The sequence below is a fragment of the Pelodiscus sinensis genome, chromosome 1, assembly GCF_049634645.1.
Source record: "Pelodiscus sinensis isolate JC-2024 chromosome 1, ASM4963464v1, whole genome shotgun sequence".
Taxonomy (NCBI): Eukaryota; Metazoa; Chordata; order Testudines; family Trionychidae; genus Pelodiscus; species Pelodiscus sinensis.
The window spans coordinates 98,359,943-98,386,823 of NC_134711.1; the positions used below are offsets into that span (position 1 = coordinate 98,359,943).

The 26,881-nt window shown below is 46.1% G+C and overlaps 1 protein-coding gene across 5 annotated transcripts in view; it reads left to right on the forward strand.

Annotated features, from left to right (window-relative positions):
- Positions 1 to 10,300: 10,300 nt before the first annotated feature.
- NT5DC3 (5'-nucleotidase domain containing 3) overlaps positions 10,301 to 26,881 on the forward strand; it is a 47,962-nt gene continuing 31,381 nt past the window's right edge. The window contains exons 1-3 of one of the 5 annotated variants that reach the window (XM_075938894.1): positions 10,301 to 10,573; positions 12,742 to 12,874; positions 13,296 to 13,662. Coding sequence is in view for 1 of the 5 variants with exons in the window: in XM_025178938.2 (XP_025034723.2) it covers positions 23,311 to 23,545 (235 nt within the window). In the remaining 4 variants the exon portion in view is untranslated. Of the gene's footprint in view, positions 10,574 to 12,741; positions 12,875 to 13,295; positions 13,663 to 23,147; positions 23,546 to 23,573; positions 23,969 to 26,881 lie in introns of those variants that run through there. The other 4 variants (XM_075938904.1, XM_075938899.1, XM_025178938.2 and 1 more) reach the window with 4 other exon arrangements.

Consider the following 26,881-nt stretch of genomic DNA (forward strand, 5'->3'; position numbering starts at 1 on the left):
AAATGGGGTTGATGAAAAAATGTAGGTGGTAGAGCCCGGCTGCAGGACTGGGATCCTATTGGTCCCATTACCATACCATGCCACCCTTACTTCTGAGTTGCTGCTGGTGGCAGTGCTACCCACAGAGCTGAGTAGCTGGCCATGGTATGGTAATGGGATCAACAGGATCTCCGTCCCATTGCACAGCTCTACCCCTTATCATTTTTTTACTCGTCCCTTTTTTCCACCCCTCGCATGCTGGTTTGCACCATGGACAATTGCTGCATTTACCCAGCTCTGGATGTGGCCCTGCAGCTGCCAGAGGGGCATCCCTGGATTGTTATGCTGCTGCTTACATGATGCTTGAGCCCCATTTAGGATTACCACCTTTCTAATTGCTGGTAACTGGATCTCCAAGACCCCACTACCACTCTGTATCTTCCCTTGAGGTTCCACACTCTGCCCCACATTTTTCCCCAGGCCCTGCCTCTTCCACCCAAGAGCCCTCCCCCATCACTTGATCCTCTTCTCCCCTCACTGGATCATCTCAAGGAGCTTGTCTGCTGGCAGGAGGTGACCCCATCTGAGCAGGGACTGGTGTGGATTAATGACTTGGCACATCTCCCTGCCCTGCTGTAACCAGGTTTTTGGTTTGGCTGCAATTTAGTGTTGTCAGGTGCCATTTTTCACCAGACTCTCTCTGTTCGAAAACTGGGCACCTGGCAATCATAAATGGTACGCAGACACAGAAGCCAAAAAACAACAACAAAGTGTTCAGGCAAAACCCAGATGGGCAGCAATCCTAATCCTACTGCCCTGGCATCTCTTACTTGAGTCCTAGCACCTCTTTCATTACAAATTAAGCACTGGATATAGGTTACATGCTATATTCTACTCCTTTAAATAAAGTTGCTGGAGTATACAGTGATGGGAGAAACAGAGTGTATGGATGGAGTCTCTTTTCCCACATACGCAACAGGGCAAGAGCTCTCCATGGTCTCATGAGTGTTAGGAGACACAGACAGGTAGTGTCTTCTGCTAATTAGGGGCATATCAAATGCTTCCAGCTATAAGCTGTAGTCAGTAGCAAGTACTAGGCTACCAGAAGCAGCTGTAGGGATCTATATTGTGGCAAGGTCAGTCCCACTCCTGGGTCCCCAATCCCTGTTCTGTCCACTATCCCACAGTTTTAGGGCCGCAGCATGACACTCGCAGAGTTTCTAGCACCTGACCTTCCTGGCTCTCAGCATAAAGAATGGAGTGTTGGGCTGAAGCTCTGGGCTAGTCACAGCTGAGCAGTAAGACCTCCTCAAACCCCATGGGGATAGGGAGCCTTTCAACACTCCCTGCTCAAGCCGCCGCCGCCGCCGCCGCCGCCTCCTCCTCCTCCTCCTCCTCCTCCTCCTCCGCTGCTGCTGCTGCTGCTGCTGCTGCTGCTGCAGGAGGGCTGGTGGTGCCTCCTGTTCTGCTCCTCTGAATCATCTGGTTGTTTGCTCCTCCTTAACTCCTGTCCCCCCTAGGGAAGGCTTTTAAAGAGGCCTTGGGGCAGCCTGATTCAGCTCACCTGGCCCTTAATTAATTTGCAGCTGCCCTGTCTCAGCTGCCCCTTTCCCCTTTTAACAAGCCTTTTAACCTACCCTATCACAATGGCTACGTCTACACTGGCATGATCTTGCGCAAGAATTCTTTTGCAGAAGAGTTCTTGTGCAAAAACTCTTCCAGAAGAGAGCATCTACACTGGCATGTGTGTTTGCGCAAGAGATGTGCTTTTGCGCAAGAGTATCCATGCCAGTGTAGATGCTCTCTTGCACAAGAAAGCTCTGATGGCCATTTTAACCATAGGGCTTTCTTGAGCAAGAAATTCATGTTGCCTGTCTACACTGGCCTCTTGCGCAAGAACAGTTGCGCAAAAGGGCTTATTCCTGAGTGGGAGCATCAGAGTTCTGGCACAAGAAGCCCTGATTTCATACATTAGAATGTCAGTGTATTTGCGCAAGAACTCGCAGCCAGTGTAGACAGGCAGCAAGTGTTTGTGCAAAAGCGGCTGCTTTTGTGCAAGATCGTGCCAATGTAGACACAGGTAACATGTATTGCTCACAAGAACAAAGTTCACCTGATGTTGTGTCCTTCCAGCCATCACTGAAGGAATTGTGCACTGGATAGGAGTCCTTTAGCACAAGACACACTGCTTCTGTTTAATGTAGTAACAGTCAAGGCAGGATTTAATCTTACGTTAAAATCAGTTTTTAATACAAAAACTGTGCTTATGTGTCAGAAATTAAAAATACAAGCCTGATTTGATCTTTGTGGGGAAAAAAATTCCAAAAAACCAATTCCACTGGTATTTACTGTGCCACTGGGATTTCTAGAAGTCTGGAATGTAATGTACAAAAAACCAAAGCCAGTTCATGGGTATACATTTAAAGGACCAAAAAAAGTCTCCATAAACTAACAGTTATCTCTCTGTGGCAAAATGCTAGCATGCCTTTAACTCACAGCTAAATTGAAATCTAGAACAAATGTTGGCACCACATCTACATGTAGAACATAGACACATCTTATTTTGACACAACCTGCAATCCCGATCCATCAGTCAGTGACAAAGGACTGTCAATTTATTTATAATTTATAATATTAGCTACCTTTAAAAAAGTTAACTGATTTAATTCAGCTTCATACATTTTCAAGTTTTGTTGCTGTTCCGACTTTATCAAGCTTATTGGAAATACAGTATCCTTTTGTTTACTTTTTACATTTCCTTATGATGTAGGTGCACATATTGCAACTTGTATGTTCAATGAAAACTCAGATGTATGGGAGTTTTCAGTTATTCCTGAAGTCATCATGGCATCTATCAGCTTTATGCTGTGTGTATTCGTGATTGATGGACTGACTGGAACGAATGGTATTTCAGAAGTTTTAAGCCAGAAGGTGAAACTTGTGAAGTTTGGATAAATTATACCCAGGGGAATAATTGTAGTACAGAGTAGACTAACTGCACAATAATTTTTTTTAAAAAAGTCTTTGTGTTTCAGAATTGCTGGTTATCTGTATCTGCAGCAATAGAGTGAAGCTGTTGTGCAAGAGTGTGAGAGAACCCACAATAAAAAATAGCATCTCTCAAATGAGTCAAAAGTTATCAGATTTTCTGTCCTTCTCTACAACTAAAGGCATTTTTAGGACAAACTGGGCAATCCTGGCAAACACACAAGACGTGGCATCTGCTACAAAGTCATTTTGGCTCCATAACAGGTTTGGCCTTCTTCTTTTATTAATTCATTTAGGGCCCCGCAGAAGCAAAGCTGCGTGCATGCTTAACATAGAAGTCGGTGAGATCATTTGCATTTTTAAAGTAAAGCATACAGCTAAATGCTTTGCTGGACTGGAACTTTAGTTCAGAAGGAAAAAGAAAAGAAAAATAGTCACATTTGCTGTTCAAGTAAAGAAACAAGCAACATTGACTTAAATGAAGTTTGGTCCGTTTGCACCAGCAGAATATTTGGTTCAGAAAGTGCTTGTCGTTGAACAGTATCACTTCTGTTTTTGTTTTTCCAGATCGTTGACTGCAGCTATTGCAACGGAAGCACTATTTCTACATGGTATCTACAAAAACTTGGTCAGACCCTCAGCTGTGATAAATCAGCTGAACTCAGTTATAGCCAATGAAACTCTGCCAATTTACACTACCTGAAAAGCTAATTCACTATTTTATTAGAGCACAACATAGATGTGGCAACATAGTTTATATGCTTGCTAGGCATGTAGAATCCCAGTTATCTAGTGAACCGGTTAACTGATTAAATGGAATCCCACTCCCAGTCCCCCCTACACTTCGGCCTGCTGCTACCGGCCCTGACTGTGCATTTGGTTATCCGTTCATATTCTGATTGCTTGCCTGTTTTAGGTATAAATATAGCAAATATTTTTATACATTACTGAATGAAGGTTAAATATCACTCACAAGGCAGTTTGGAGCAGAAAGACTCTGCCCCTGAGAGCTTGCAGTTTAGGTCATGGGTGGCCAATAATTTTTAATAGGGGTGTGTGTAATATACCGAGTCGGTCTGGGCACCACTGAGAGTGTTGGATCAGGGTGAATTGCTCAAAACCAAGGCTACTTACAGTCTAAGACTGGGGTTCTCCTCTATAAGACACCAAACCCATCACAACAGAGCACTTCAGCTGCCATTCTTGCCAGCAAGAAGTCTCACCAGCAAAACCCCTTAGACATCCCAGCATTCCTTGTGCCACAAACAGACCCACACCTTATTTAGGTGAGAGGTTATAAAATCAATCTCACCAACTCCAAACAGGTTCTCCCACTCCCAAAGGACCACCCACAGTCCGAGGTCAATTTATACTTTGGATCTTACCCAAAAGAGCATGCTGTGCCAATCCTTTAGAATCTAAAATCTAAAGTTTTATTAATAAAAGAAAAGGCTGACATGAGATTTTTAAGGCGAATACATCACATACATCAATCACCAAGTTCTTGATGCAGGCTCTTAGCAGAGATGTTACAAACTGCCAACTTAAAAGTCTCTGGTGTACATCCTATGTCAGGATGGGTCAGCAAATCTTTCCTGATTCTCTGTTCATAACAAGGATGCTTCTGGAAACAGAAGCATGATTTAAGACAAGATGGAGATGCCCTCATGGTACTTTTATATTCCTGGTGCTTCCCAAACTGGAACTGGTCACATGATCTAGTGACCTGTCTTTCATTCAAGTAGCTATGATGTACTGGTTGGTCTGCAGGTTCCAGATGCATTCCCCAGGTGTTTATTGGTAACCTCGAGCACCTTTTTCTGTGCAGCATTGCTAATTAGCATAGCCATTCAGTGGATAACCTATTCCTCACAATAGGTGGTCAAGGCATATTGTTCTCTCCCAGACAGAGAGCATTTCAAATACAAGTACAGAGCCCATATTCATAACTTGATATATACAAATTATACAAGTATAGGAATAGTATACATAGAATCAGTATGGCTTAAGATTTCATTTAATACCTCACATGACCCACTCTGCACAGAATTTGGAGCGAAGAATGACCTGCCTATTCACATTAAAATCCAATAAGTGACAGGGGGCCACTCCAAGTGGTCAAGGGCTGCACTTTTCTATGGAGAGGCTGCACAGTCTGGGGTGGAGGTTGGGTGCAGAAGGGAACTCAGGGTAGGAGAGTGGAGTGCAGGAGAGGGTGTGGAATATAACAGGAGTTTGAGGGTATGTCTAGACTACATGCCTCTGACTACAGAGGCATGTAGATTAGGCTACCCAGCATAGGCAAAGAAACGGGGATTTAAATATTCCTCACTTCATTAAAATAATCATGGCTGCCGCGCTGTGCTGACGATCAGCTGATCTGGCACAACGCGGTAGACCCCACGCCAGGTCTGCTTCCTGCCCCCCCCCCCCCGGGTCCCCTTCTTCTTCCCGGCCAGCGCCGCGGCCCTCGACCCGCCCCAGCTCTGCTTCCCACCCCCCCTTCCTCCCGGCCAGCCCCGCGGCCCCTGACCCCTCCCAGCTCTGCTTCCCTCCCCCCCCAATCTTCCTCCTTCCTCCCGTCCGGCCCCTGGACCTCCCCACCAGCTCTGCTTCCCGCCCCGCCTCCCTCCTGGCCAGCCCCGCCCCGCCCCCCTCCTGGCTGGTCCCTCCCCCCACCCCGCTCAAGTGTGTCTGGTTTTTTGGTGGGGTCTACCTGGTAACCCTAGCTCCTAGGTTGGAGTGGGGCAACATGCTCCTGGTCACTTCTGGGCCATAGCCTCAGTCTGCAGTGCCAAGAAGCTGAAATTAGCACCACCACTGGTCATCTTACAGCAAGGTGGCCCAGGGCTGGATCGCAGCCTGTAGTTTGAAAACCACGGATGCAGGGTTACTCCAGATTTACACTACCATAAATTATTGAAAACATTAGCTACAGGCACTGGAGAGGGGAAATCTACAGATTTCTAGTGAGTGAGACACATAGCATTTGCTCTTAGAACTAGAAGGGCCTGAGTGCACATACTTGATTTTTAGTCTTGATTTGACATTTAATTTCAGTTATCTCTCTTCAAGTGCAATTAACTCAGAGATTAATTGCCTTTTTATTGTATCAGTGGATAGTTTGGTGCAGAAATAATGAGTAATGATGGCATGCTCTGTTAGAAGAAAGATTTCCTTTCACACACATACATTTACCAAAATGCTGCTTGTCATGAAAGTATTGCTAGTAGAGCATTCTTACTTTTTAGTTCTCAAGCATCTCTTCTCAGAAATAGCCATAAGTCCATTTTTAGGCTTCTGTTGTTCCTTAGCCCCAGTCTTTATTTCTCTAACGAAAAGCCCCCATGTGATTTCGACACTTGAGCATAGACTATGCTGTGAAATCAGATGAGAATTATTTTTGGGTTCGCAGCACACCCTAGTGGACTGTGAGATTACTCTTTCATTAAGAAAACCTTTTAATTCTGGCAATGAAAACTAAGGCAAATTGGTTGTAGTAGACCAGTGGTTCTCAAACTTTTTGGGCTCCAGAGCCCTTTACATGCATAAACATTTATGCGGAGCCCCAGCGGTCCACTGATTGTATGTGTTGTACCTATCGATGTTTCCAGTTTGTCAACCTCGTGGAGCCCCTGGAGATGTCTCGTGAAGCCCTGGGGCACCGCAGAGCACAGTTTGAGAAACACTGTGGTAGACTATGACTTCTAAGGGGTATTTTTATTATATTATATTTAGGAAAATATGGGAGATTTGGATGAGAAGGGGTAAATAACTGTGTGTGAATTGGCCATATCACCGCAGAATGCAATGCATCAACTTTACCTTACCGTGGTATAGCTTTGCAATTATTGTTTCAATATATATTTCTTTGTCTAAATCATTTTACTAGGTAAAAGATTGTCCCTGGTTATCCACTTCATTACCAGATGTCCAAATGGAGGATCTTTGTAATACCCCCAATGAAGATACATAAATAAGAATCTTTTAGCAATATTCATTAATGCCAGACAAGGAAATCCTGCCTTTTCAAGTCAGAGACACCATGAGTAAAAAGTTAAGTAAGAGGTCATTACAACTAATAATGTTGGCCACTGAGTTTGGTGTATGTTGAATGTACAGAAACCAGCATCGATGTGTTAATGAATATTTGGAAGCACTTTCTATTCAGGAACTATAGCTATTAGTTCTTACACATTGGATCAGAGTATAGCTGGAGAACAGATACAAAAAAGAGCATCAAAAGAAAAAAACAGTCATTCACAGACTTCCCCCCTTCCCTGCAGCTCCCACGGTTTCCCATCCTTCCCTTTAACAGGGACACTTTGGGGCCTGCGTTCTTGAATAATCAAAGTCTTCACCAGCTGGGCTCTTTCCTGAGGTGAAGACTCCTGTTGTTGTCACATCTTTTTGGAATGTGGTAGGGGAGCCTGAACCACCCAGTCCAGAGTCCAATAGTGGGCAGCTACACTCTACACCTTGGGGTGAGAAGCAGCCGCTCCTCTGGATAACTTCCTACCCATGTTTCCGTCTCCCCACAGAGTAAATAAAATAATTTTAAATAAAGTCAGTGACCTGCACAATCAATCAGTTGGCTGTCTCTCTTTGTAGGTTTGCTCTGGTCTGCATTGTCAGGTCTCAGGCAATGAGCTTTTGGGCAGTACTTGCCCTCAGAGCAGCCAACTGCTCCCTTCCATTGCCTGCCCCGAGCACCGTATTTCCTCCAGCCAGCCCTCAGTGCTGCCTAGACTATGCTGCGCAGCGCTCCATTGGTGATTTGACCACCTGGAGCCACAGGCCCTTTTAAATTGTCTGTTTCCTCTTCTAAGCCCCAATTCCAGCTTGTGCAGTCTTTGCAGGTGGGGCTGTTTGGGCTCAGAGCCATGGCATTTCAAAGCAGCAGCCCCGCATGGAGCCCGGGTATGGGCTCCGTGCAGCACTGCCGCTTTGAAGTACCTCTTCTTCCCCCCCTTTTCTGCCTCTATCTGAGAGAGGCAGCGAGGATGTGCGTGTATGGGGGGAGGGAGGGGAGGGGAATTGACTAGTCCTTAACATCCTTATGCTAAGGCACTGTGATGGGTGTATCAACTAAGATTTAGATTAATCAACTGATCGAATAGTCGATGCAATTTGCATCAACTATTCGATTAGTTGATAAGGCCTTGCTTGTCAGCTCTTGCTACATTTCAAAGGCGGAAGCACCACGGGGAGCATGGGAACAGTGGGTGACTCAAGCAATCCTCAGCTGGCCCCGCACTCTCTGCTTTTGAAATGTTAAAAGAGCCCCCACTCTTGTACATTTCAAAAGCAGGGAGCACAGGGCCAGTGGGAGACTGTTTTTGCGGTGCTTCTGCATTTGAAATATAGCAAGAGCTCCACCCACTCTCGCTACATTTCAAAGGCAGAAGTGTCGCTGGTTCCCCGCTGCACCCCTGCAGCTGAGGAATTGACTTTTAAGCTGGCTCCCCCATGGAACTGGCTCCTGCTCCCCGTTTGCTGCTTCTCTCTTGTATATGGACTAAAACCATTAGGCCAGAAGACCTTGAATAGAGGTCTCATAGATGTGGTGACAGTCAAGTTGCTCAAAAAGGAGATTAAGCTTGTGGGGTCTCCAAAGATTAGTTGTCCCTTGACAGGCACACTTTGTGTTGCTACATTAATGTGTCTATTTTGGGTACAATCCTTATTGATGAAAAATTCCTAGAGTAAACAGATTATTTGTATGTCACTGCTGTTTTATTCTACAGTATGTAACTGCCTCACCAACTTTGGGCAGCACAGAGTAACTCAGATTTGACACTGTTTACCATGACCAGTTTCCCAATGACTATAAAATTACCACCAGTGACTGGCCTTACAGATAGCATTTGCCCTGAGACTCTTTTTCAGAAAGCAGTACACATTGCTGCTTTAGTATTACTGCTGCATCAGAAAACACAAAGAGAATAAAGTGTGAAATATATTTAATCTCCCATTAGAAAATATACCCAAGACAAAAAATACAGACAAATTCAAATGCCTGTTTGTTTGGCCTCTGTTAAGTGAAATGGTCTCAGTCCAGTTTCCAGTTGAACTATTTGAGCAGTTCAGCAAGCTGAGAAAACTATTTAACTCTTGCAAACTATATATAGGTACTTTCACTATACTATAGGGCTACGTCTAGACTGGCATGATTTTCTGCAAATGCTTTTAACGGAAAAGTTTTTCCATTAAAAGCATTGGCAGAAAAGAGCGTCTAGATTGGCACGGCCGTGTTTCCGCAAAAGCACTTTTTGCGGAAAAGCGTCTGTGCCAATCTAGATGTGGTTTTGCACAAGAAAGCCCCTATCGCCATTTTCGCCATTGGGGCTTTTTTGCGCAAAACAGTTTTTAGCTGTCTACACTGGCCCTGTTGTGCAAAAACATTTCCGGAAAAGGGCTTTTGCCCGAACGGGAATGTCAAAGCATTTGCGCAAGAAGCACTGATTTCGGACAGTAGAACGTCAGTGCTTTTGCGCAAAATCAAGCAGCCAGTGTAGACAGTTGGCAAGTTTTTGCGCAAAAGCAACTGCTTTTGCAGAAAAACTTGCCAGTCTAGACGCAGCCCAGTTGTATCTCAGTTACAGTGTGCATTAAATACTTGCCCTCATCACAAATTCCTGTTAATTGGTTGACAACATTGTGGACATAAAATGTGCAAAATATGGATTTCTTAGAAGCTCTGATGCAAATATATTTAAACTGTTGAAGATGTGACTTGTTTTTGTATACAAAGCAGGGTGTTGTATTGTATAAGTTATCTGAAGTCATGAACTGCACTTTGCTCCAGTGTTTATAGCTAGAAGGAAATTCACATTTTTATTATAGCCTGTATCAATAAGTTCTCCTCCCCAGTTGTACCAAAAATGTATTGGTAATGTGAGATGCATAATTTTGAGCTTGTTTTTATCAGATTACCATAGCATTCTAGCCTTCTATTAAATCAGTGGGAATTTATGACCATTATATAATCTCTTTTCACCTTGTGCAAAAAGACATGGGTGTTAACTAACATGCCTCTTTTACACAACCAGCATGAGTTACACTGGCCAGCTAGACCCATTCTTAGCTCTTATAGGAACCCAGTCAATGTACCAAGAATAGTAAGTATGACAAATAAAAACCACTGTTCAGAAAACATTAAAAACCATTAAAAATAATTACTAATACATTATAATGGGGTGTATCAACCCCATACTGGGACTGGGAGGGTTAATCTGGTTCACCTGGCTGAAGAGACCCCACCCTACAGCCCTGCTGGGCATGCGCCAGCTAGAGGCCAGCTATAAAGGCCTTTGGAGCTGCTTAGTCTGGGTTGACTGCTGCTAGAAAAAAGTGCTGTTGGAATGCTCGAAGAGGAACCACCAGTGGACCAAGCCACAGAGGCAACTCAGCGGGAACTGCAAATTAGGCCCCAGTCTGGAGGGGAAAGAAGGAAAGGATTACCCAGAAGAGATTGGTAGGAAATAGCCTACAGTGGGGGTATTGATCCCCTGAAGCTTGGTGTGTTGCAGTGGGATCTCCTGCTGAGCTAGTGGTGATCCATTCCACTACTGACAGGGCCCTGGGCTGGGACCTGGTGGAGTGGGTGAGTCTGGGTTTCCTTACCTCTTTCTCATAAACCCCATGAGGAGATATGCATCTGTTCTAACAGATTCTGGCTGCTAGGCCGCACTGCCTTGAGGGAGGAGGGCATTGTTATTGACTCTAGCTGCTATGCCACATAGTCCTGTGAGAGAGAGGCTGGGTTATAGACTTGCCTGACAGCCCCAACAGTCAGAAAAGCCTGGGGATGGTATGGATGCACACGGGATGGATGCTATTAGAGGGGTCATTGAGGCCAGCTGCCCTCTCCCTTGGAGGGCAGGCAAACTGCCCTGTGACACATCCTAATACCTTTCTTGGTCTTTAAAATACTACCGGACTGCTTGTTATTTTTGCTGAAACAGACTAACATGGCTACCTCTTTGAAATGATCTAATCTTTCTACCCCTTCTCCTGCTATAATATTTGTTGACCTATTTCTGTATCTGTAGGTGTCAAGGATAATAAATGATATTAGAGATGGGTCAAAAGGATTCTGTTCTATTCAAGTGCTTTCAAATCTGCCATGTATTGCTAGGCTATTGGTAGGGCAAAATTATGAATGTATTTTATCTGCTTTTGGAACTAGGGATGTAAAATACCAGTTAACTGGTTCATCTGAATGTTTAACTGGTTAACAATGATCCCATGTTGAAGGGGGGGCCACGTCAGCCTGGCAGGGCTGACGTGGCATCCTACCTGTGGCATGGTGGGCCTGGCCAGGCAGGAGTAGCTCTTGCCCATGGTAGAATGCAGTAGGGGGGCTCTTTCAGCCTGGCTACACCCACCACACAATTGGCTGCTCCAGTCAGGCCAGGCCAGGCCAAGCCCAACGTACTGTGGGCAGGGAGCAGCCCCTGTAACCAGTTAGCCCTTTACATTACTACTTTGAACCAGTGAATGCTAATGTCCTGTGCTTGCTGAATTCTGGAACCACTATCTCAAAGCAACTCTTCAGTACACCAATGTTGTACAACATCAGTTGTATAATTAGTGTTCTGATATAATACCTGGAAGACCCAGGAATTTAATAGTACTTCCAAGAAGGCTCTAGTTACCTTCTGGTTTAAGAATTTTGGAGCAATATTAATTGCAGAAAGAAGGTAACTTCAAAGATCCACAGATATTAGATTTTTCAATCTCAAAACTCCATGCTAGCTTTGCTGCTCAAAAAATATACAGAGCAACAAAACATCCCTGATCAAACGTGACTGGTCAGCTGACTCCCACAAGCTGGTCCAAAGTTTTGGTTTTATAGTTGGATCAGTTCGGTTTAAACTGAGGGCCTGATCCTGAATGCTGAATGGGTTGAGAGCCTCCACAGAGCCACATAGTGTTTGGCTAACTCTGAGCATGCTTTGTGCCTCCCAGAACATGAACAGCACCTCATGGGAGTGAACCTTTCGTTTTTGAATGTGCAATTTCTTGTCATATTTTGTAAGGAATAAATTTAAAGAATAAATCTGGTTTTTCATTAGCTGATTATATTACTTAATATTTAGCACTAATGTAGTGAATGGCATGTTTAAAGAGCTGTGCAAAGATTAGTTAAATTAAGTCTCAAAATACTTCTGTGATGTAGTTTAAAAATCCCCATTTCTCAGAGAAACTGAAGCAGAAGGGTGATGTGACTTAATAAAGACCAGATGTGTGGTCTGGAATAACAGTTGATAGTCATCACTTCTGCCTGAATTCAGAACAAAATTAATGTTTCTTAGCAGAAAGAAGCTTCATTCAGAAGCTTTATTATTTTTTTTTCATTCCACAGGGTACTGATAATAAGGAAAACAATGTGAATTGTTATGTGTGTGGCTGTGGCTTCTAGTCAACTCTGAACTTATTGACAGGTGCACTACAATAATATCAGATCCTTGAGTCTCTCCTACTCTTTAACAAAAAAAAGTGGCCAAAAAAATCATAGACACAGTTTTGTGGTAACTGACACAACTTTTAATTGCTACTTTTATTTAGACAGGTCACTAAAAATGACAGCTGAACAGCCAGATTCTAAACTGCTGTAAGCTAGCAAAATTCAAGGACTGACATAAAACCTTTACAAATTGTATCTTCATTGTCTAATCTTCAGTGAGATGTTGAAAGCTTGTATTTTTCAGAATTTGGCTTTGCATTTCCAACAAATGTACAAACCTGAAATAAATACTTTTGCTTTAGTTTCCTCAGGAGACAAGCAATTGAATATTAGATGCAATAAAGAAGAAAAATGACAACCTGCAACTCTTGACTACATCTTTACAAGTTAGAAAGCCACATAATTACAGCCTGATCTGTACATTGTCTAAATCAGGTAATATTTACAAATTTATATTTCACTAGTAGGTTATGCAATGTGTCATGAATGATTCCACTACAGTATCTAGCTAAAACTGAACATTTGAGGTGTTTTCTTAAATGTCTAGTGCTGTATTTCCCAAAAGTACAATGTATTTAAATATTAAATAGATTTTCAAATCCACTGAAAATTGGGTATGATAGTCAAAACTAGTAGGGAGAGTTTTTTAAAAAAGTGGAACTCACATGGTATTTCACACACACAACCTTAAACCTAGTCAGCTTCTGCTGGTAAGAGATGCTTTTGAGCATCATTGAGCTCAAAAGCTTGTCTTTCACCAACAGAAGTTGGCTTTAAAAAAAGAAAGGTATTGCTAACTCATGTGTTCATATTCTGGAACCATCTTAGTTATGACTCTGTACAATTTGTCAGTCAGGTACAGCCCCCTAAGGCTATAAGCACTCAAGTCACAGTTGACATTGGTTAAGCCCCCCCACTTCCTGTGATGGGGTGGACAAGACCCTGATAGCCTCTGCTGGAGGCCTTTCCGCACCCTGCCCAGCAACAGGAGCAGAAGAGAGGTCCTCCAAGCAGAACAGAGTGGCAGCCTCTGCTTCAGCCAATCAGGGTGCAGCAAGCCGGTATAAAAAGCTGCTGGGCCAGGCCTTGGCAGTTCCTTCGTGGAGTTTAACCAAGGCAGACTTAAGGGTTGAATGGGAGACCAGCAGCACTCTGGACAGCTCTGAGTGAGAGCTGGGCTTCAGACCTGGTCAGAACCAGGTCCCACAGCTGAAGACTAGCTGGTAAGCCAACTGCAAGCCTTGCAGAACCCTGGACAGGGAGGACTTGACCACAAGGCGCAAGAGAAAGGGCTAGACAGAGCAGCTTCCTGGGGCAGGTAACTGCTACTTATAGGGTCCCTGGGCTGGAACCCAGAGGAGTGGGTGGGTGGGTCTGAATCTCCCCCAGCAGCCACAACAGCAGTAAGAAGCCTAGTCCTAGGTCACACAGGACACTTCCTCTTCAGACAGCCAGTCAAGAGACACTACAAGACTCTTCTTAGCCACCAAGGGATGCTCACAAGAAGGGAGAGCCCTTTACAATTCCATTAGCATAATTTTAGGATTAATAGAAGGGCTTCTTCTGGAGTGTTTTGTCCCAAAGAGCAGAGACTGTTTTTATTTTTCACTCCCTTGTCCTGCTTAGAGCTGAATGCAGATTTTGGAATATGTATATATTCCTGCTCTTCCACATTCAGCAAAGTGGTTCACTCACTCCTATTTAGAAGGTGTGAAGCTGACTAGAACCAGCAGAAGCTGACTAGGTTCAAGGTTGTGTGTGTGAAATACCATGTGAGTTCCACAAGTGGCAGAATCAAGTAGGAAGAGAGATTAAAAATACAAAGAGCAAACTTCTTTTAAGATTTCTCTTCAAATAAGTGCAGTGATTCTTAAATGCTGGTATCCAAATGTAAAACTGTTAGATTTAAGCCAATTTTAATCAAATGATTGTTTGCAATGTTTTAATAACTTTATTTTTCTTGTAGCTTATCTTTCCCCAAAGAGCTTATATCAGACTTCTATAAATTTTCTGTATAATGAAGAAACTGTGTGTGTGTGTGTATATATATATATATATATATATTTTAAATAGATTGTTTTTAATATATCTTCCAGGACAATCAGGTTACATATACACTGGCAGCTTCTTGTGCAAAAACTCTTCCAGAAGAGAGCATCTACACTGGCAGTGCTTTTGTGCAAGAGCATCTGTGCCAGTGTAAACGCTCTCTTGAGCAAGAAAGCTCTGATGGCCATTTTAACCATAGGGCTTTCTTGCACAAGAAATTCATGTTGCCTGTCTACACTGGCTTCTTCTGGAAGAGCTCTTGCACAAGAGGGCTTCTTCCTGAGCTAGAGCATCATAGTACTGGCACAAGAAGCCCTGATTTTATACATTAGAACATCAGTTTACGTGTGCAAAAACACACGACCAGTGTAGACAGGCAGCAAGTTTTTGCGCAAGAGCAGCCACTTTGGCACAAGATTGCGCCAGTATATACAGCCTTCAATACTATTTCGGTATACTGGTGTAAGTCAGCTGGAAGAAAGATCCCAAAGTAACCTTACATTTGCAGAGAAACTCTCAGGCCCTGTTTCAGGAAAGTATCGTTTGACTCTAAACATTCTTCAAGGTAAACACCTTCTTTAGTGCCATCCTGAGTCATCACCACAATTTCTACAGATACTGGACAATATAAGATTAAGAAAAATTGTACAGATTTCAGTACTGAAGCCTTATTTGAGAGGAGACATAGGGTACGTCTAGACTACATGCCTCTGGCGCCAGAGGCATGTAGATTAGGCTACCACATAGTAAAATGAAGTGGTGATTTAAATAATTACCGCTTCATTTAAATTTACATGGCTGCCGCGCTGAGCTGACAAACAGCTGATCAGCTGTTTGTCGGCTCAGCGCAGCAGCCATGTACATTTAAATGAAGCGGCAATTATTTAAATCACCACTTCATTTTACTATGTCTGGTAACTTTACTATATCTAGACTACGACATGTAGTCTAGATGTACCCTTACTGGATGACTCAGGAAATCTACATCTGGATTCAGTTTCAAAGAGGTTCCCCTAGACTGGAGCTCTCAGCTGCTGTAGGCAAAGGGGGGGGGGGGGGGGAGAAGGAGGAGGGCCTGGAGCTCACAGCAGCTGGTGGTGGGGAAGCCCAGAGCTGTCAGTTGCAGAGGTGGAAATCTCCAGCCCCTCTCAGAACAGGGCTCAGGCTCAAGCTCCCTTTTTTTGTCACTTTTTCTTGGTAAGTCAGGGACAGGTAGCAGGCATCTGTGGGTTTATTTTTTTTATTGACCACAATCTGTCTTTACCTTTACTAGAATAACTGTTAAACAAAATCTTAGCCTTATAATTAACACAGGGGTGGACAATAATTTGAAGGGGGAGAGGGGAAGACATGCCAAGAATTTGGAAACTGGTCAAGGGGCACAATCTTCCATGATATGAATGGAGATACAGAAGGGATCTTGGATTAAGGGACTGGGGTGTGGAATCTGGGAGGGAGTTGTGACCTGAGTTACAGGACTGTGGTGCAGGATTTGGGAGGGATTTTGGGCTCAGGAGGGAGGGGAGGGGTGTGGGTTATATGGGGTAGAGAGGCAGCACTGGGAAGCAGAGGAATGTGGGGAGGAAGGGGCTGGGGTGCCAGAGGCAGGCTCTTGCCAGGAGACTTACCTAGGTGATTCCCAGACAGCAGCTCAGCAAGTTTCTCAAGCTGGCTCCCTGCTTTCCATGCTCCTGCATCCACTGCAGAGGCCATGGGTCTGTGTCGCTATAAGCAGGGCTCGACAAATCATGTAATCTACTTGCCTCTGGTGAGTAGATTGCACTGTGCTAGCTTGTAATCTGCACATGTGCAGCTTGCAGAACTGTGCGGCTGGTGAGCAGGGCTCGCCGCTGCTTGGCGAGCCCTGGCTATAAGCAGGAGGGAAGAGAAGAGGAGTGCACTGTGCACTGCCTGGTCTTCAAACAGACCACTCCCACTGGCTGAAAACTGGCCAATGGAATTGTACAGGGGCAGCATACAAAGCCTGTCCCCTGGGGAAGCAGGGCACTGCAGCTGCTTTTGAGTGGAGTGTAGGGGCGGGCAAGCAGCTTGCCTGAGGCACCCCACTGTGCTTAAATTTGCTTTATATTTGGAATATTGTGCTGTATGCAAGTGCTATTACACATTCAGTTTTCCTGTCATTGCATTTCACCTGCAGTTTCTTAGTGGGAGTTGAATTGTGTGCATTAGCTCAATCTCAGTACTCATGTAAAGGCTCCTCTATTACGAATTCCTGTAACTAGTTAGGGGCTGACCTGTAAATGAGTTGCTTTACTTACATGAGTAGTTTCTGAGGTCCTGAACTGGCTAAGCAATCACAGAAATTGATGGTAGCCCAGGGTGCTCAGCAAATGGCAGTAACCATCTTATTAGGTATCTAAGATGGTAACTTCCATATCCCGGAGTCTAGGAATGGGGTGGGGTTGGGGGAAGAGGAGGCAGAACAACCCTTGCTGCCATCTCCAGGTGCCTCTAGTAGTCTCTTGGGCTGTGCTTAGGGGAGGTGCAAGAGCAGGAAGAGGTAGGGTGGGGCAGAGCAGGGTCAGGGCTTTGTGGTAGGAGCAGAGTTGTCCTGGACCTTGCAATCCTGAAAGGGGATTGGTCCTAGTAGGAGGGTTCAGGTTTCTTTATAGCCCCATACCAAGGCTCTAGACACTAGGCTGTCAAGCCATTGAGAACCAGGGATATAAAATTTTGGTTAACTGGTTAAATCTTGGAAAGAACATTATGTAACTGATTAAATTTGAGTTTAGGCACTAAGGGTGCACAATTCACATGAATACAAAAATTATTCAAGTATTTGAAGTTATAGCAGGTGCATTGAAAAACAAACTGGGGCTGTTTAGTCAGGAAAAGCAAAGACTGAGAACTACTTTCAAATAAAGATTGTTACAAGGAGAAGGGAGACAATTGTGTTCCTTACCCTCTGATCGGACAAGAAGCAATGGACTTAAATTGCAGCAAGGGAGGTTTGTTGGACATTAGGAAACACTTCCTAACTATCTAACCTGCTCTTAAGTCTCCACTGAGTGAGATTCCACAGCCTTCCAAGGTAATTTGTCAGTATGGTTAACCACTGGAATAAACACCTTGCAGGGATGGTCTGGATCAGTTTCTCAAACGGGGCTCCACAGAGCACAAGGGCTCCGAGACCTCTCCAGGGGCTCTGCAAGGTTGACAAACTGGAAGCATCGATAGGTACAACACATACAATCAGTGGACTGCTGGGGCTCCACATACATTTTTACACATGTAAAGGGCTCTGGCGCCCAAAAGTTTGAGAACTACTGATCTAGATAATATTCACTCCTGCCCTGAGTGCAGGGGATTGGACTAGATGGCTTCTAGATCCTTTCCAGTCCTATGATTCCACAATTAAATGAAACCGATATCAGAAGACTGGGAGCAATAGAGATGAGTTCTTTGGAAGATAGCTAGCTATGCAGGGATGCGAAACTGCATTTAAGTAAAGGTGTAACTGTAGCAAATTTATTCAAACCATCCTCAGGAGACTTATGCTGTCTTCCAATACATTGCTGCATAAAATCCTTTTCTGTGCATGCTTCTTTTGTTACAAATAACAGGTAAAAAAAAAATCTAGAACTATTCCACTGAAACTTAAGACAGGCTTAGCTTAAACCCATGTTTCTCAAACTGGGTCCTGGCCCCTCCCACCCCCTCAGGGAGGGTCACAAGCAACTTCAAGGGGGTTGTGGTATCAAAGTTTGAGAACTCCTGGTTTAAACATCTCTGACCGGAATCATCTGTAATAAACCAGCAGAGGGCACTCAAGTGCCAACAGCCAATTCTGGGAGGACCAGTGGCATGTGTAACCCTAGGTGTGGAGATCTTTCAGGGCCTATGTCAAACTGTCTAGAACAGTGGGTTTTTCCAGCCTGGGGATCCTGGGATGGACTTAGGAAGGTTGCAAGTGCAGGGCCCGCATTAGGGAGTGGCAAGCAGGGTGGGGGTTGCATGCCACAGAGAACCTCATGAAATTAAGTTACATAATTCAGCCCCAGGAGGCAGGGTTTGGGTTTGGGCTCTGGGCAGCAGGGCTAGGGTTTCAGACTCTCCAAAGTGGTATGGTAAGGCAGTCTCTCCTGTCTCCAGAGAACAGAGTTTACAGGGGCCATAGTAGACTCCTCCAGCCAGAATTTTCCTTTGACTCAAGGTTTCAGAGGGCATGACCAATTTTAGGTCAAAGCTCATCTAGTCACAATAGCAGAAAACTGTTTCAGGCTCCTAGGTCATGTGCTTCAGTATACCAGAGTGCCTCAATTCTATAAGGCTGGCTACCCCGTCTAATCACCAAAGTTGTCAAAATCTAGACTCCGTGGGGAGGGTGCCCTCTCATATCCTCACTTCCATAGATTGGTGGACAGTGGGTGTTCCCTTTCCCTGCCTGTAACCAACACTCAGGTTAGTGATGGACACTTCAGCCTTTGGCTGAATGGGGCCCTATTGGGTTCTCTCAGGCCTATAGTGTAATAAAGCCAAGTCTTCTCCACATCTGCATCAGTTAGTGGAAAACTGTCAGGTTAGTATATGAAGATTTCTTCTTTGAGTGGTTGCTCATGTCCATTCGAATTAGGTGTGGGAGATTTAGGAAGGGGTTTGTCCATGTCTGATGCAAGCTCGCTGGTGACTGACAATCCAATGCAGGACAGACAGATTCGGCCGCAGTGGCAGCAAGGGAAATTCTGTTCTGAGTTTAGTGCTGCCCTACGTGTATTCTCAAAGGAGGAGAGCCTGGTGAATGGTGCGTCTCCAGGCCTCTCGTTCTGAGGCTAAAGCAGACCAATGGCGGTGGTCAATACGACAGACGCCAAGGGATTTCTTCAGAGTCCTTGTACCTCCTCTTCGGTGCGCCTCTGCTGCGGTGGCCAGTGGCAAGTTCGCCATACAGCACAATCTTGGGCAGGCGATGATCCTCCATCCTGGAGATGTGCCCTGCCCAACGCAGCTGTGTCTTCAATAGGATGGCCTCGATGCTGGTAACCTCCACCTGTTCGAGGACTTCAATGTTGGTGATGAAGTCATTCCAGTGGATGTTAAGGATGGTGCGGAGGCAGCATTGATGGAAGCGCTCAAGGAGATGCAGGTGATGCTGATAGGTGACTCACGACTCGAAACAGTACAAGAGGGTACTCAGTACAACGGTGCTGTACACACTAATCTTTGTGCCTTTCTTTAAATGCTGCTTGTTCCAGACTCTCTTATACAGCCTACCAAATGAACAGTTTGTCTTTGCCAGTCTGTTATCATTCTCTTTATCGACCTTGGCATCCGAGGAGATGATACACCCCAAATAGCTGAACTGATGAACTGTCTTCAGCTCTGACTCGCCAATGGTGATGCAGGAAGGGCGGTAATCTTCCCGAAGTGCGGGCTGATGGAGAACTTCTGTTTTCTTCAAGCTGACTTCTAGTCCAAAGAGTTTGGCAGCCTCTGCAAAGCAAGATGTTATGCACTGCAGTGCTGTCACCGTGTGAGAAACAAGGGCAGCATCATCAGCAAAGAGTAATTCTGAGTTGCTGCACTTAGTATGGGCCTTTAGTCACCTCAGGTTGAACAGACTGCCATAAGTACGGTATTGGATATAGACACCATCTTCATCATCAAGTTCTACTCTCTTTGAAGCATCATACTGAAGAAGATCGTGAAGAGCTGGCGCAAGGACGCAGCCTTGCTTTACACCATTGCGTATTGAGAAGGGCTCAGAGGTCAGTGCCATGTCTGACTTGGCCACGCTGGTCTTCATGTAGCTGGATGATCATGTTGAGGAACTTTGGGGGACACCCTAGTCGCTCCATGATTAGCCACAGACTTTTTCTGCTCAGTGTCTAACACTTTAAGGTCGACAAGTCACGTACAATCCCTTGTTCTGTTCCCTACATTCTCTTGTAGCTGTCTAAGAACGAATACCATATCGATGGTACTCCTTTTAGCTCTGAAGCCACACTGGCTCTCTGGAAGGAGTTCTTCTACAATGGTGGGCATCAAGCTGAAGTACTCTTGCAAGAATTTTTCCCATGACAGAGCAGAATTTTCTGCTGTACATCAAGGGAAATAGCCCATTAGTCCTCACAGGCAACACAGCAGCAATATTCTACCTCCACAAGCAGGGAGGAGCCCTGCTTTATTCTGTCACCAGACAACTCTGCTTTGGGAGATTTCCATTGCCAATTCACTAGAGCTAGAAGCTTCTTAATTATCAGGGTCCAAAACAATCTGGAAGAATGCTTAAGGTCATTCATGAACTACCACCAGGGGTCTCGTCATCCTGATGTAGATATCTTTGAAGGGGTGAGATCTCCTCAAGCAGACCTTTTCAACAGAAAGGCTATGTCTACACTTGCAGCTTCTTGTGTGAGTAATACACAAATGAGGCTAAGCGTGGAATATTGCCAGGCCTCATTTGCATACCTAATGAGCCACCATTTTTCCAGAAGAGGCTCTTGCACAAGGAGCATCTACACTGCCCCTTCTTGTGCAAGGAAAAGCCTTTTTGCGCAACGCCGTTACACCTGTTACTTTTCAGGAAGAACGGCATTGCGCAAGAGGGTTTTTCTTGCGCAAGAAGGGGCAGTGTAGATGCTCCTTATGCAAGAGCCTCTTCTGGAAAAATGGTGGCTCATTAGGTATGCAAATGAGGCATGGCAATATTCTATACTTAGCCTCATTTGCATATTACTCACACAAGAAGCTGCAACTGTAGACCTAGCCAAAGCCTCAGTATTTTTTCCCCCTGAAGTCACAGCCCCTATTCTTTGTTAGATGTAGTCTTACTAACAGATTCCACTGTGCTTTCCTTCCAAACTTACTTATTCAAAAGCATTATTGAAAAGGACACAATCAGTCAGATTGTACTTCTTGCCCCAGCATGGTCTTGTTAGCACTGTGCATCCACTCTCCTGGCACTTGCATTGAAATTTTCAAATTCACTTCCACTTGACTTAGATCTTACCTTCCAAGATCATGGTATAAAGACTCTTCATTTAATGGCTACTGCAGGGCTAGCTATTAGGGACCAATCTCGCTTGAAAGATATTCAAGAGATCCTTTTAAACAAAGCCAGCCACTTGCACTACTTACCTTTCTCATAACACACAAACTAGAGGTGTCAGTGGAAATTAATAGGTAGCAGGTTTAAAACAAAAGGAAGCTTTTCTTCACACAATGCACAAGCAGCCTGTAGTACTTTTTTTCTCTCTCCTCAGAGGATATTGTGAAGGTCAAGCCTACAACAGTGTTCAAAATGGGGGGGGGGGGGAGAAGAGAGCTGGAGAGTCCCAGGAGAGCTGGCAGCATAGCCCCAAGCTTTAACAGACCACGGGGGGGGGGGGACACTCTTAGGGGGAGCTGGGACAGAGTGGAGAGAGGGTACGGCTGGCAGGTTAGGCCCCTGCCTCATGCCCAGTACTATGCTAGAGTGGCTCTATGGTTGGTTGACTAGGAGAAGCATTTGTGTAACTCAGTTGGTGTGTGTCTGCCCCTGAACATCTCGCATAGGACCTAGAGAGGCTTGGAGCTTGTCACAGCATCACCGTACAAGAGGGAGCCTAGTGTTGTAAGCTGGAAGACTGCATGGTAACCTAGTTTCAGGTTGCACTTACTAGAAAAAATTACAACACCCTACTTCAAGGTCTGGGCTTCAGCTTAACAGAGGGGTAGGCAATTTTTGACCCGGGGAGAGGGGGCACTTCAAAAAGTTCTGAAGTAGCCCTGGAAGGGGTGGTGCCAAGACACTTCTGTGCTTCCCTGCTCACAGACCCTGACTGATCTGATGGTGGGGGAGCACCTGAAGTCTTTGCCCTTGCCCCCTGCTGCAGAACCACCAGCTCGTCTGAAGAGCTGGTGGTTCCCTCTGAGCACCTGCCCCTGTGGCAGTGAGAGGAGACGTCACATACTCCCCATCTCTCTCCTCCCCTCCCAGCCCTGGTTGGCCTGGGGAGGGGAGTGGCAGGATCTCAGCAGGCTTGATCAACCTGTGTGGGAGCCAGGATACAACCCATGGAGGCCCTTTTGCCCACCCCTAACTTAACAAAGGGTTGCTTGGTGACACCCGCCCTCAGCTGAAAAACACTGCTGGAGAACATCTCCCACCACCTGTGCACAGCATTGGGGGACCACCTGATACACAGCCCTTCCTTCTAGTTAGGTAAAGCCCTCTTTGCTCAGGTGGTTGTGGGAAGCCCTTGCTTGTCTTTAGAGTCTAGCCGGTGGAGACCAGGTTTGCTGGCGAGTGCATGACTCACCTCTCCTTAAGACGGGTAGGGAACCTCAGGCCTGGGGGACAGATAAGCCCCGAGTCTTGCCTGATTCCTGTCTGAAGGCTGGCCCCTTGGTGTGGCTGGAGCACGCACAATCTACTACCCCCCCCCCCCCCATGCGAGAGGAATGCCTTTCTCTTTTTCAGCAAGGCATTTTTCTCACTTGTGTAGTGCCTCTCACTGATCTCCCTCCCCCCCCCATTGGTCAGTGCCCTGGACGCCAGGGGGCAGGTTCCCCAGCTCTGCCTTCAGGGCTCAGACAGCAAAACCCAAACCAGTGAGGGAGGGGCAAACCCATATCCCGGGCTGCACCACGGGCCCACTTCGGGAGGCTTCCCACGCCCTTGGCCCGCCCCACTTCCCCCAGTCGCTGGCGGCGGGACACGGGCATCGCCCGGCGTGGGTAGCCCGGACAGCTGCCAGCTCCGAGCTCCGCCCTCTGATCCCGCCCCCTGGAAAGTCAGCGCGGGAAGGGCGGGGCTCGAGGAAGTGACTTCAGCCGGCCGCGGCGGCTGTGGGGAGCCGAGGAGGCTTGCGGCACGGGGCATGGCAGCGGCGGCAGCAGCGCGTTCCTTGCTGGGCGCCGGGCGGCGGGCTGGGCGCGCTGCAAGGGGACAGGGGCAGGCAGAGGGTGCGGGGCGCTGCTGTTGCTGCAGCGTCTTCCTAGCACATCCCCATTGCACCGTGGCCCCCCAGCAGCAGCCACCGCCGCCTGCGCCCGCCCCTGACATGAAGCGTTACCTGTGGGCACGCTACAAGGAGGCCAAGAAAGTGACCAAGGGTGAGTGCCACGCAGAGCCCCCCCGGGCCTGGGGCTTCCGCCAGCGCCGCATCGGTGTCTTGCTGGAGCCGGAGAGCACCTCCTTCCCTCGGGCACGTGGGCAGCAGCTGCAGCGATTCAGGCGCTTAGTCTCTTGCCAAAGTGTCTTCCAGGCTCCAGCATCCGCCTCTAGAGTGAAGGGGGTAACTAGACGGGGAGGACTTTATTAACCCGTGTAATGCACCGCCCCCGTTATTAATGCCCTTGGAGAGCCGGAAGGACCTTGGGTCCTTATACAAAAGCTTTCCCCAAATCTCCACCTGCAGCAAAACTGCCTGGAGCTGGGTGCCAACCTGTAAAGTCTGAATGCCTGGGTCAGTGGCAGCAGCCTTTCAGTATAGAGCTGGCTGCTTCAGGAGTAGATGCCTACATTTTCCATTTAAGGTAAGGATGCCAATTGTGAAGTGGATGCTACCCCAATAGGAAACAGATCGAGGCAATTAAGTGCTTCTCTAAAGTGTTCCTAAAGTACCCATTGTTGTGTTATCAAAAGACCAGAAGTAGCATTTCCTGCTTTCAGGAGCGTGTTTATGCTGAAATCCAGTGTGGTTTCCATCTGCAGATTTTAAGGCCAGAAAGCACTGTTAAGATCCTATAATCTAGCCTTCTGAGTGGCACAGACACAAATATTTCACTCAAAATAAAATGTGTTTTGTCACTCCCTAGAGATGCTTGCACTAGCTGGAATTACGTTTGCTAGATAAGATGGAATTAAATTAAAGTTTCCAGAGGATAGTGGGTTTAGGTGGCAAATTGAGGGTAAACTGAGTCCGTGTATCAAACGTACCTATTAAATTGCGTTTTAATATTTTTACAATTTGGCAATGCTTCTTTTGGTGTCTTTATGGTTGCCAAATGGTGCCTACACCATGGTGATTGTAATTAGTTGCAGATGGCTAAAATATGAATCTGCATGGTGATGTGATCAGTATTATGAAGCTCCTCAAATACAGTATTTTTAGTACCAATGTGATTTATGTGGATAGCTTTGTCTTCATGAAAACTACAGTAGCCTCTTTTCACACTCATCCATTAAGATATGGCTGACTTTTACAGTCTTATCAGAGATAAGAAACTAAATTAAAACTGATAAGCGTGTGAAGACCGAACTGTGAACAAAGGTTGGAATCCTATGATAAGGGCAGCATCTGTATTTTTCAGACCATACATACTGAAGCAATTGAGAACCATTCTGATTACATTTTGGAGCTAAAGTTATTACTTTAAATGTTTTCTTTTAAAATTGTTTTAAACATTTCACTATGGGGACAGCACAAAGTTGGTAAAACTTTCTTTATATATTTTGTTTTTGAAATCTGTTCCATTGTTTCACTTGACTTGATTTTTGCACAACTCTTCGGTTTTCTTATTTAATGTGTATGTGATCCTTTTGTTTGAGGCTCCTTCTGCAAAGGCTCCAAGAATGTAGAATAAAGTGACCTTTTAATTGGTTCTATTTTGGCTATACATCCAATTAATTACTATTTAACTCTGAAACTGCAGGTGAGGAATGTCCCCGCTTCAGGTAAATAACTCTGAGGTATTGGAGCAAGGGATCAAAAGTTGATGGCAAGTAGGTTTGTGCAGAGAAACTTCAGTCAGTTTTTGTAACTTCATTGGGTAGGTCGCTTAGGGCACATCTACACTAAGGATGTTAAGTAACGGTTAATTTACTAGTTGAGTAGCCAATGGAATTTCCATTGACTAGTCGATAGGCACTTCAGCATTCCTCTTTTAAAATGTACAGCAGCACCCGCTGGGACTCTTGTACATTTCAAAGGAAGAATGCGGAACTCCATGTGCAGCCCAGGGGCAACAGGAAGGCCTGCTGACTCCGGGCTGCGCTGGTGTGCTAGCTTTGAAATGTACACAAGTCCCCAGAGGGGGCTCTTGCTCATTTCAAAGCGGCAGGGCAGCATGTAGCCTGGGGTCAGCATGGGACTCAGAGTCCCCCGCTGACGCTGGGCTCCATGCTATGCTGCCGATTTGAAATGCTATGTAGAGCTGGGGTCAACTGGGGATGCCTCAACTGACCGTGATTCTGCGTGGCATTTCCCCAGAACCCTGGGTCAGCTGGGGAATCCCCTGCTGATCCAGGGCTCCACGTGCAACAGTGCTGCACTGCTGATTCCTGGCTCAGTTGTGTGGTACTGCCCCTTTGAAGTACACCCTCTTGTCCCCCCTTTGTTGCCTCTTTCTGATAGAGGCGGCCGGGGGAAGTTGACTAGTCCTTAACATCCCTAATCTACACTTGCCACACCGGGGATGGATGTTCTGGTGTTTGATTCAGTGGGTTCAATTTAGACCCATAAGTCAAACTCTGAGGGAAGCTCCAGCTGGTGCCTGTCATCTCTGCACTTGGAAGGAGTAAGAGAAACTCAAGGGAGCATTTGCTTCCACTGGCCTCCCACTGTGTGGATACTTCCAAGTTTGGCTTAAGGTAGCTCCAGCTACATATTCTGCATAGCTGGAATTGCTTACCTTAAGCCAGTTGTTTCCAGCCGTCTTAAGCATGAGATCACTTTTTGAATTTAAGTACAATTCAGCATCTACCTCAAACCCCTTTGCTGCCCCCCTCTTCCCACTAAGCACCCATGCCCCTGGCAGGGCAGGAAGAGGCTTTGCATGCACCCCCATCTCCAGGCCAGTTAGAGCCAAAGGGTGGGGGAAGTGCACAAAATTTCCTCTGCCCTGCCAGGAGGAAGTTTCCTCTGCCCCAGGCCCATCAGAGCTTGGGGACAGAGAAACGTGCGAAGCCTCCTCCTGCCCTGCGAGGAGTGCGTGGCACTTTGAAGTGCTGAGCGCTCCTCGCGGAGGGGGGGGGGGAGGGGAGGAAGGAGGAAACATTGTGTGCTCCTCCCGCCCCCAGGACAGTCAGGGCTTGGGGGGGAAGGGAGTGCATGAAGTCTCCTCCCGCCTTGCCAGGAGCATGCAGCACTGCATGGTGTTATGTGCCCCTGGCAGAGCAGAGGAAACTTTGTGCACTCTTTCCTCCTCCCCTCCCATGCCCTAATTGGGTGGGGGAGCATTAGGGCCTCCATGGGCTGAATCCATCCACTTGGCAGGCCGGATCCAGCCCATGGAGGCCCTTTTGCCCACCCCTGCCCTAGACTCAGTGCTTGCTGCTGGCTGCGTCAACAATTTCCCCTAAAATACTTAATTAGCTCTTGGGGGGGGGGGGGGGGGGCGAGTCAATATGCACATGTATGCTCCTAAGCACTTTCTGTTCCTGCCCCAGGGAAGGTGGGTCTAGAACTCATTGGCTGCTTGTGGAGTCCCAGGCTCCGTATGTCCCTG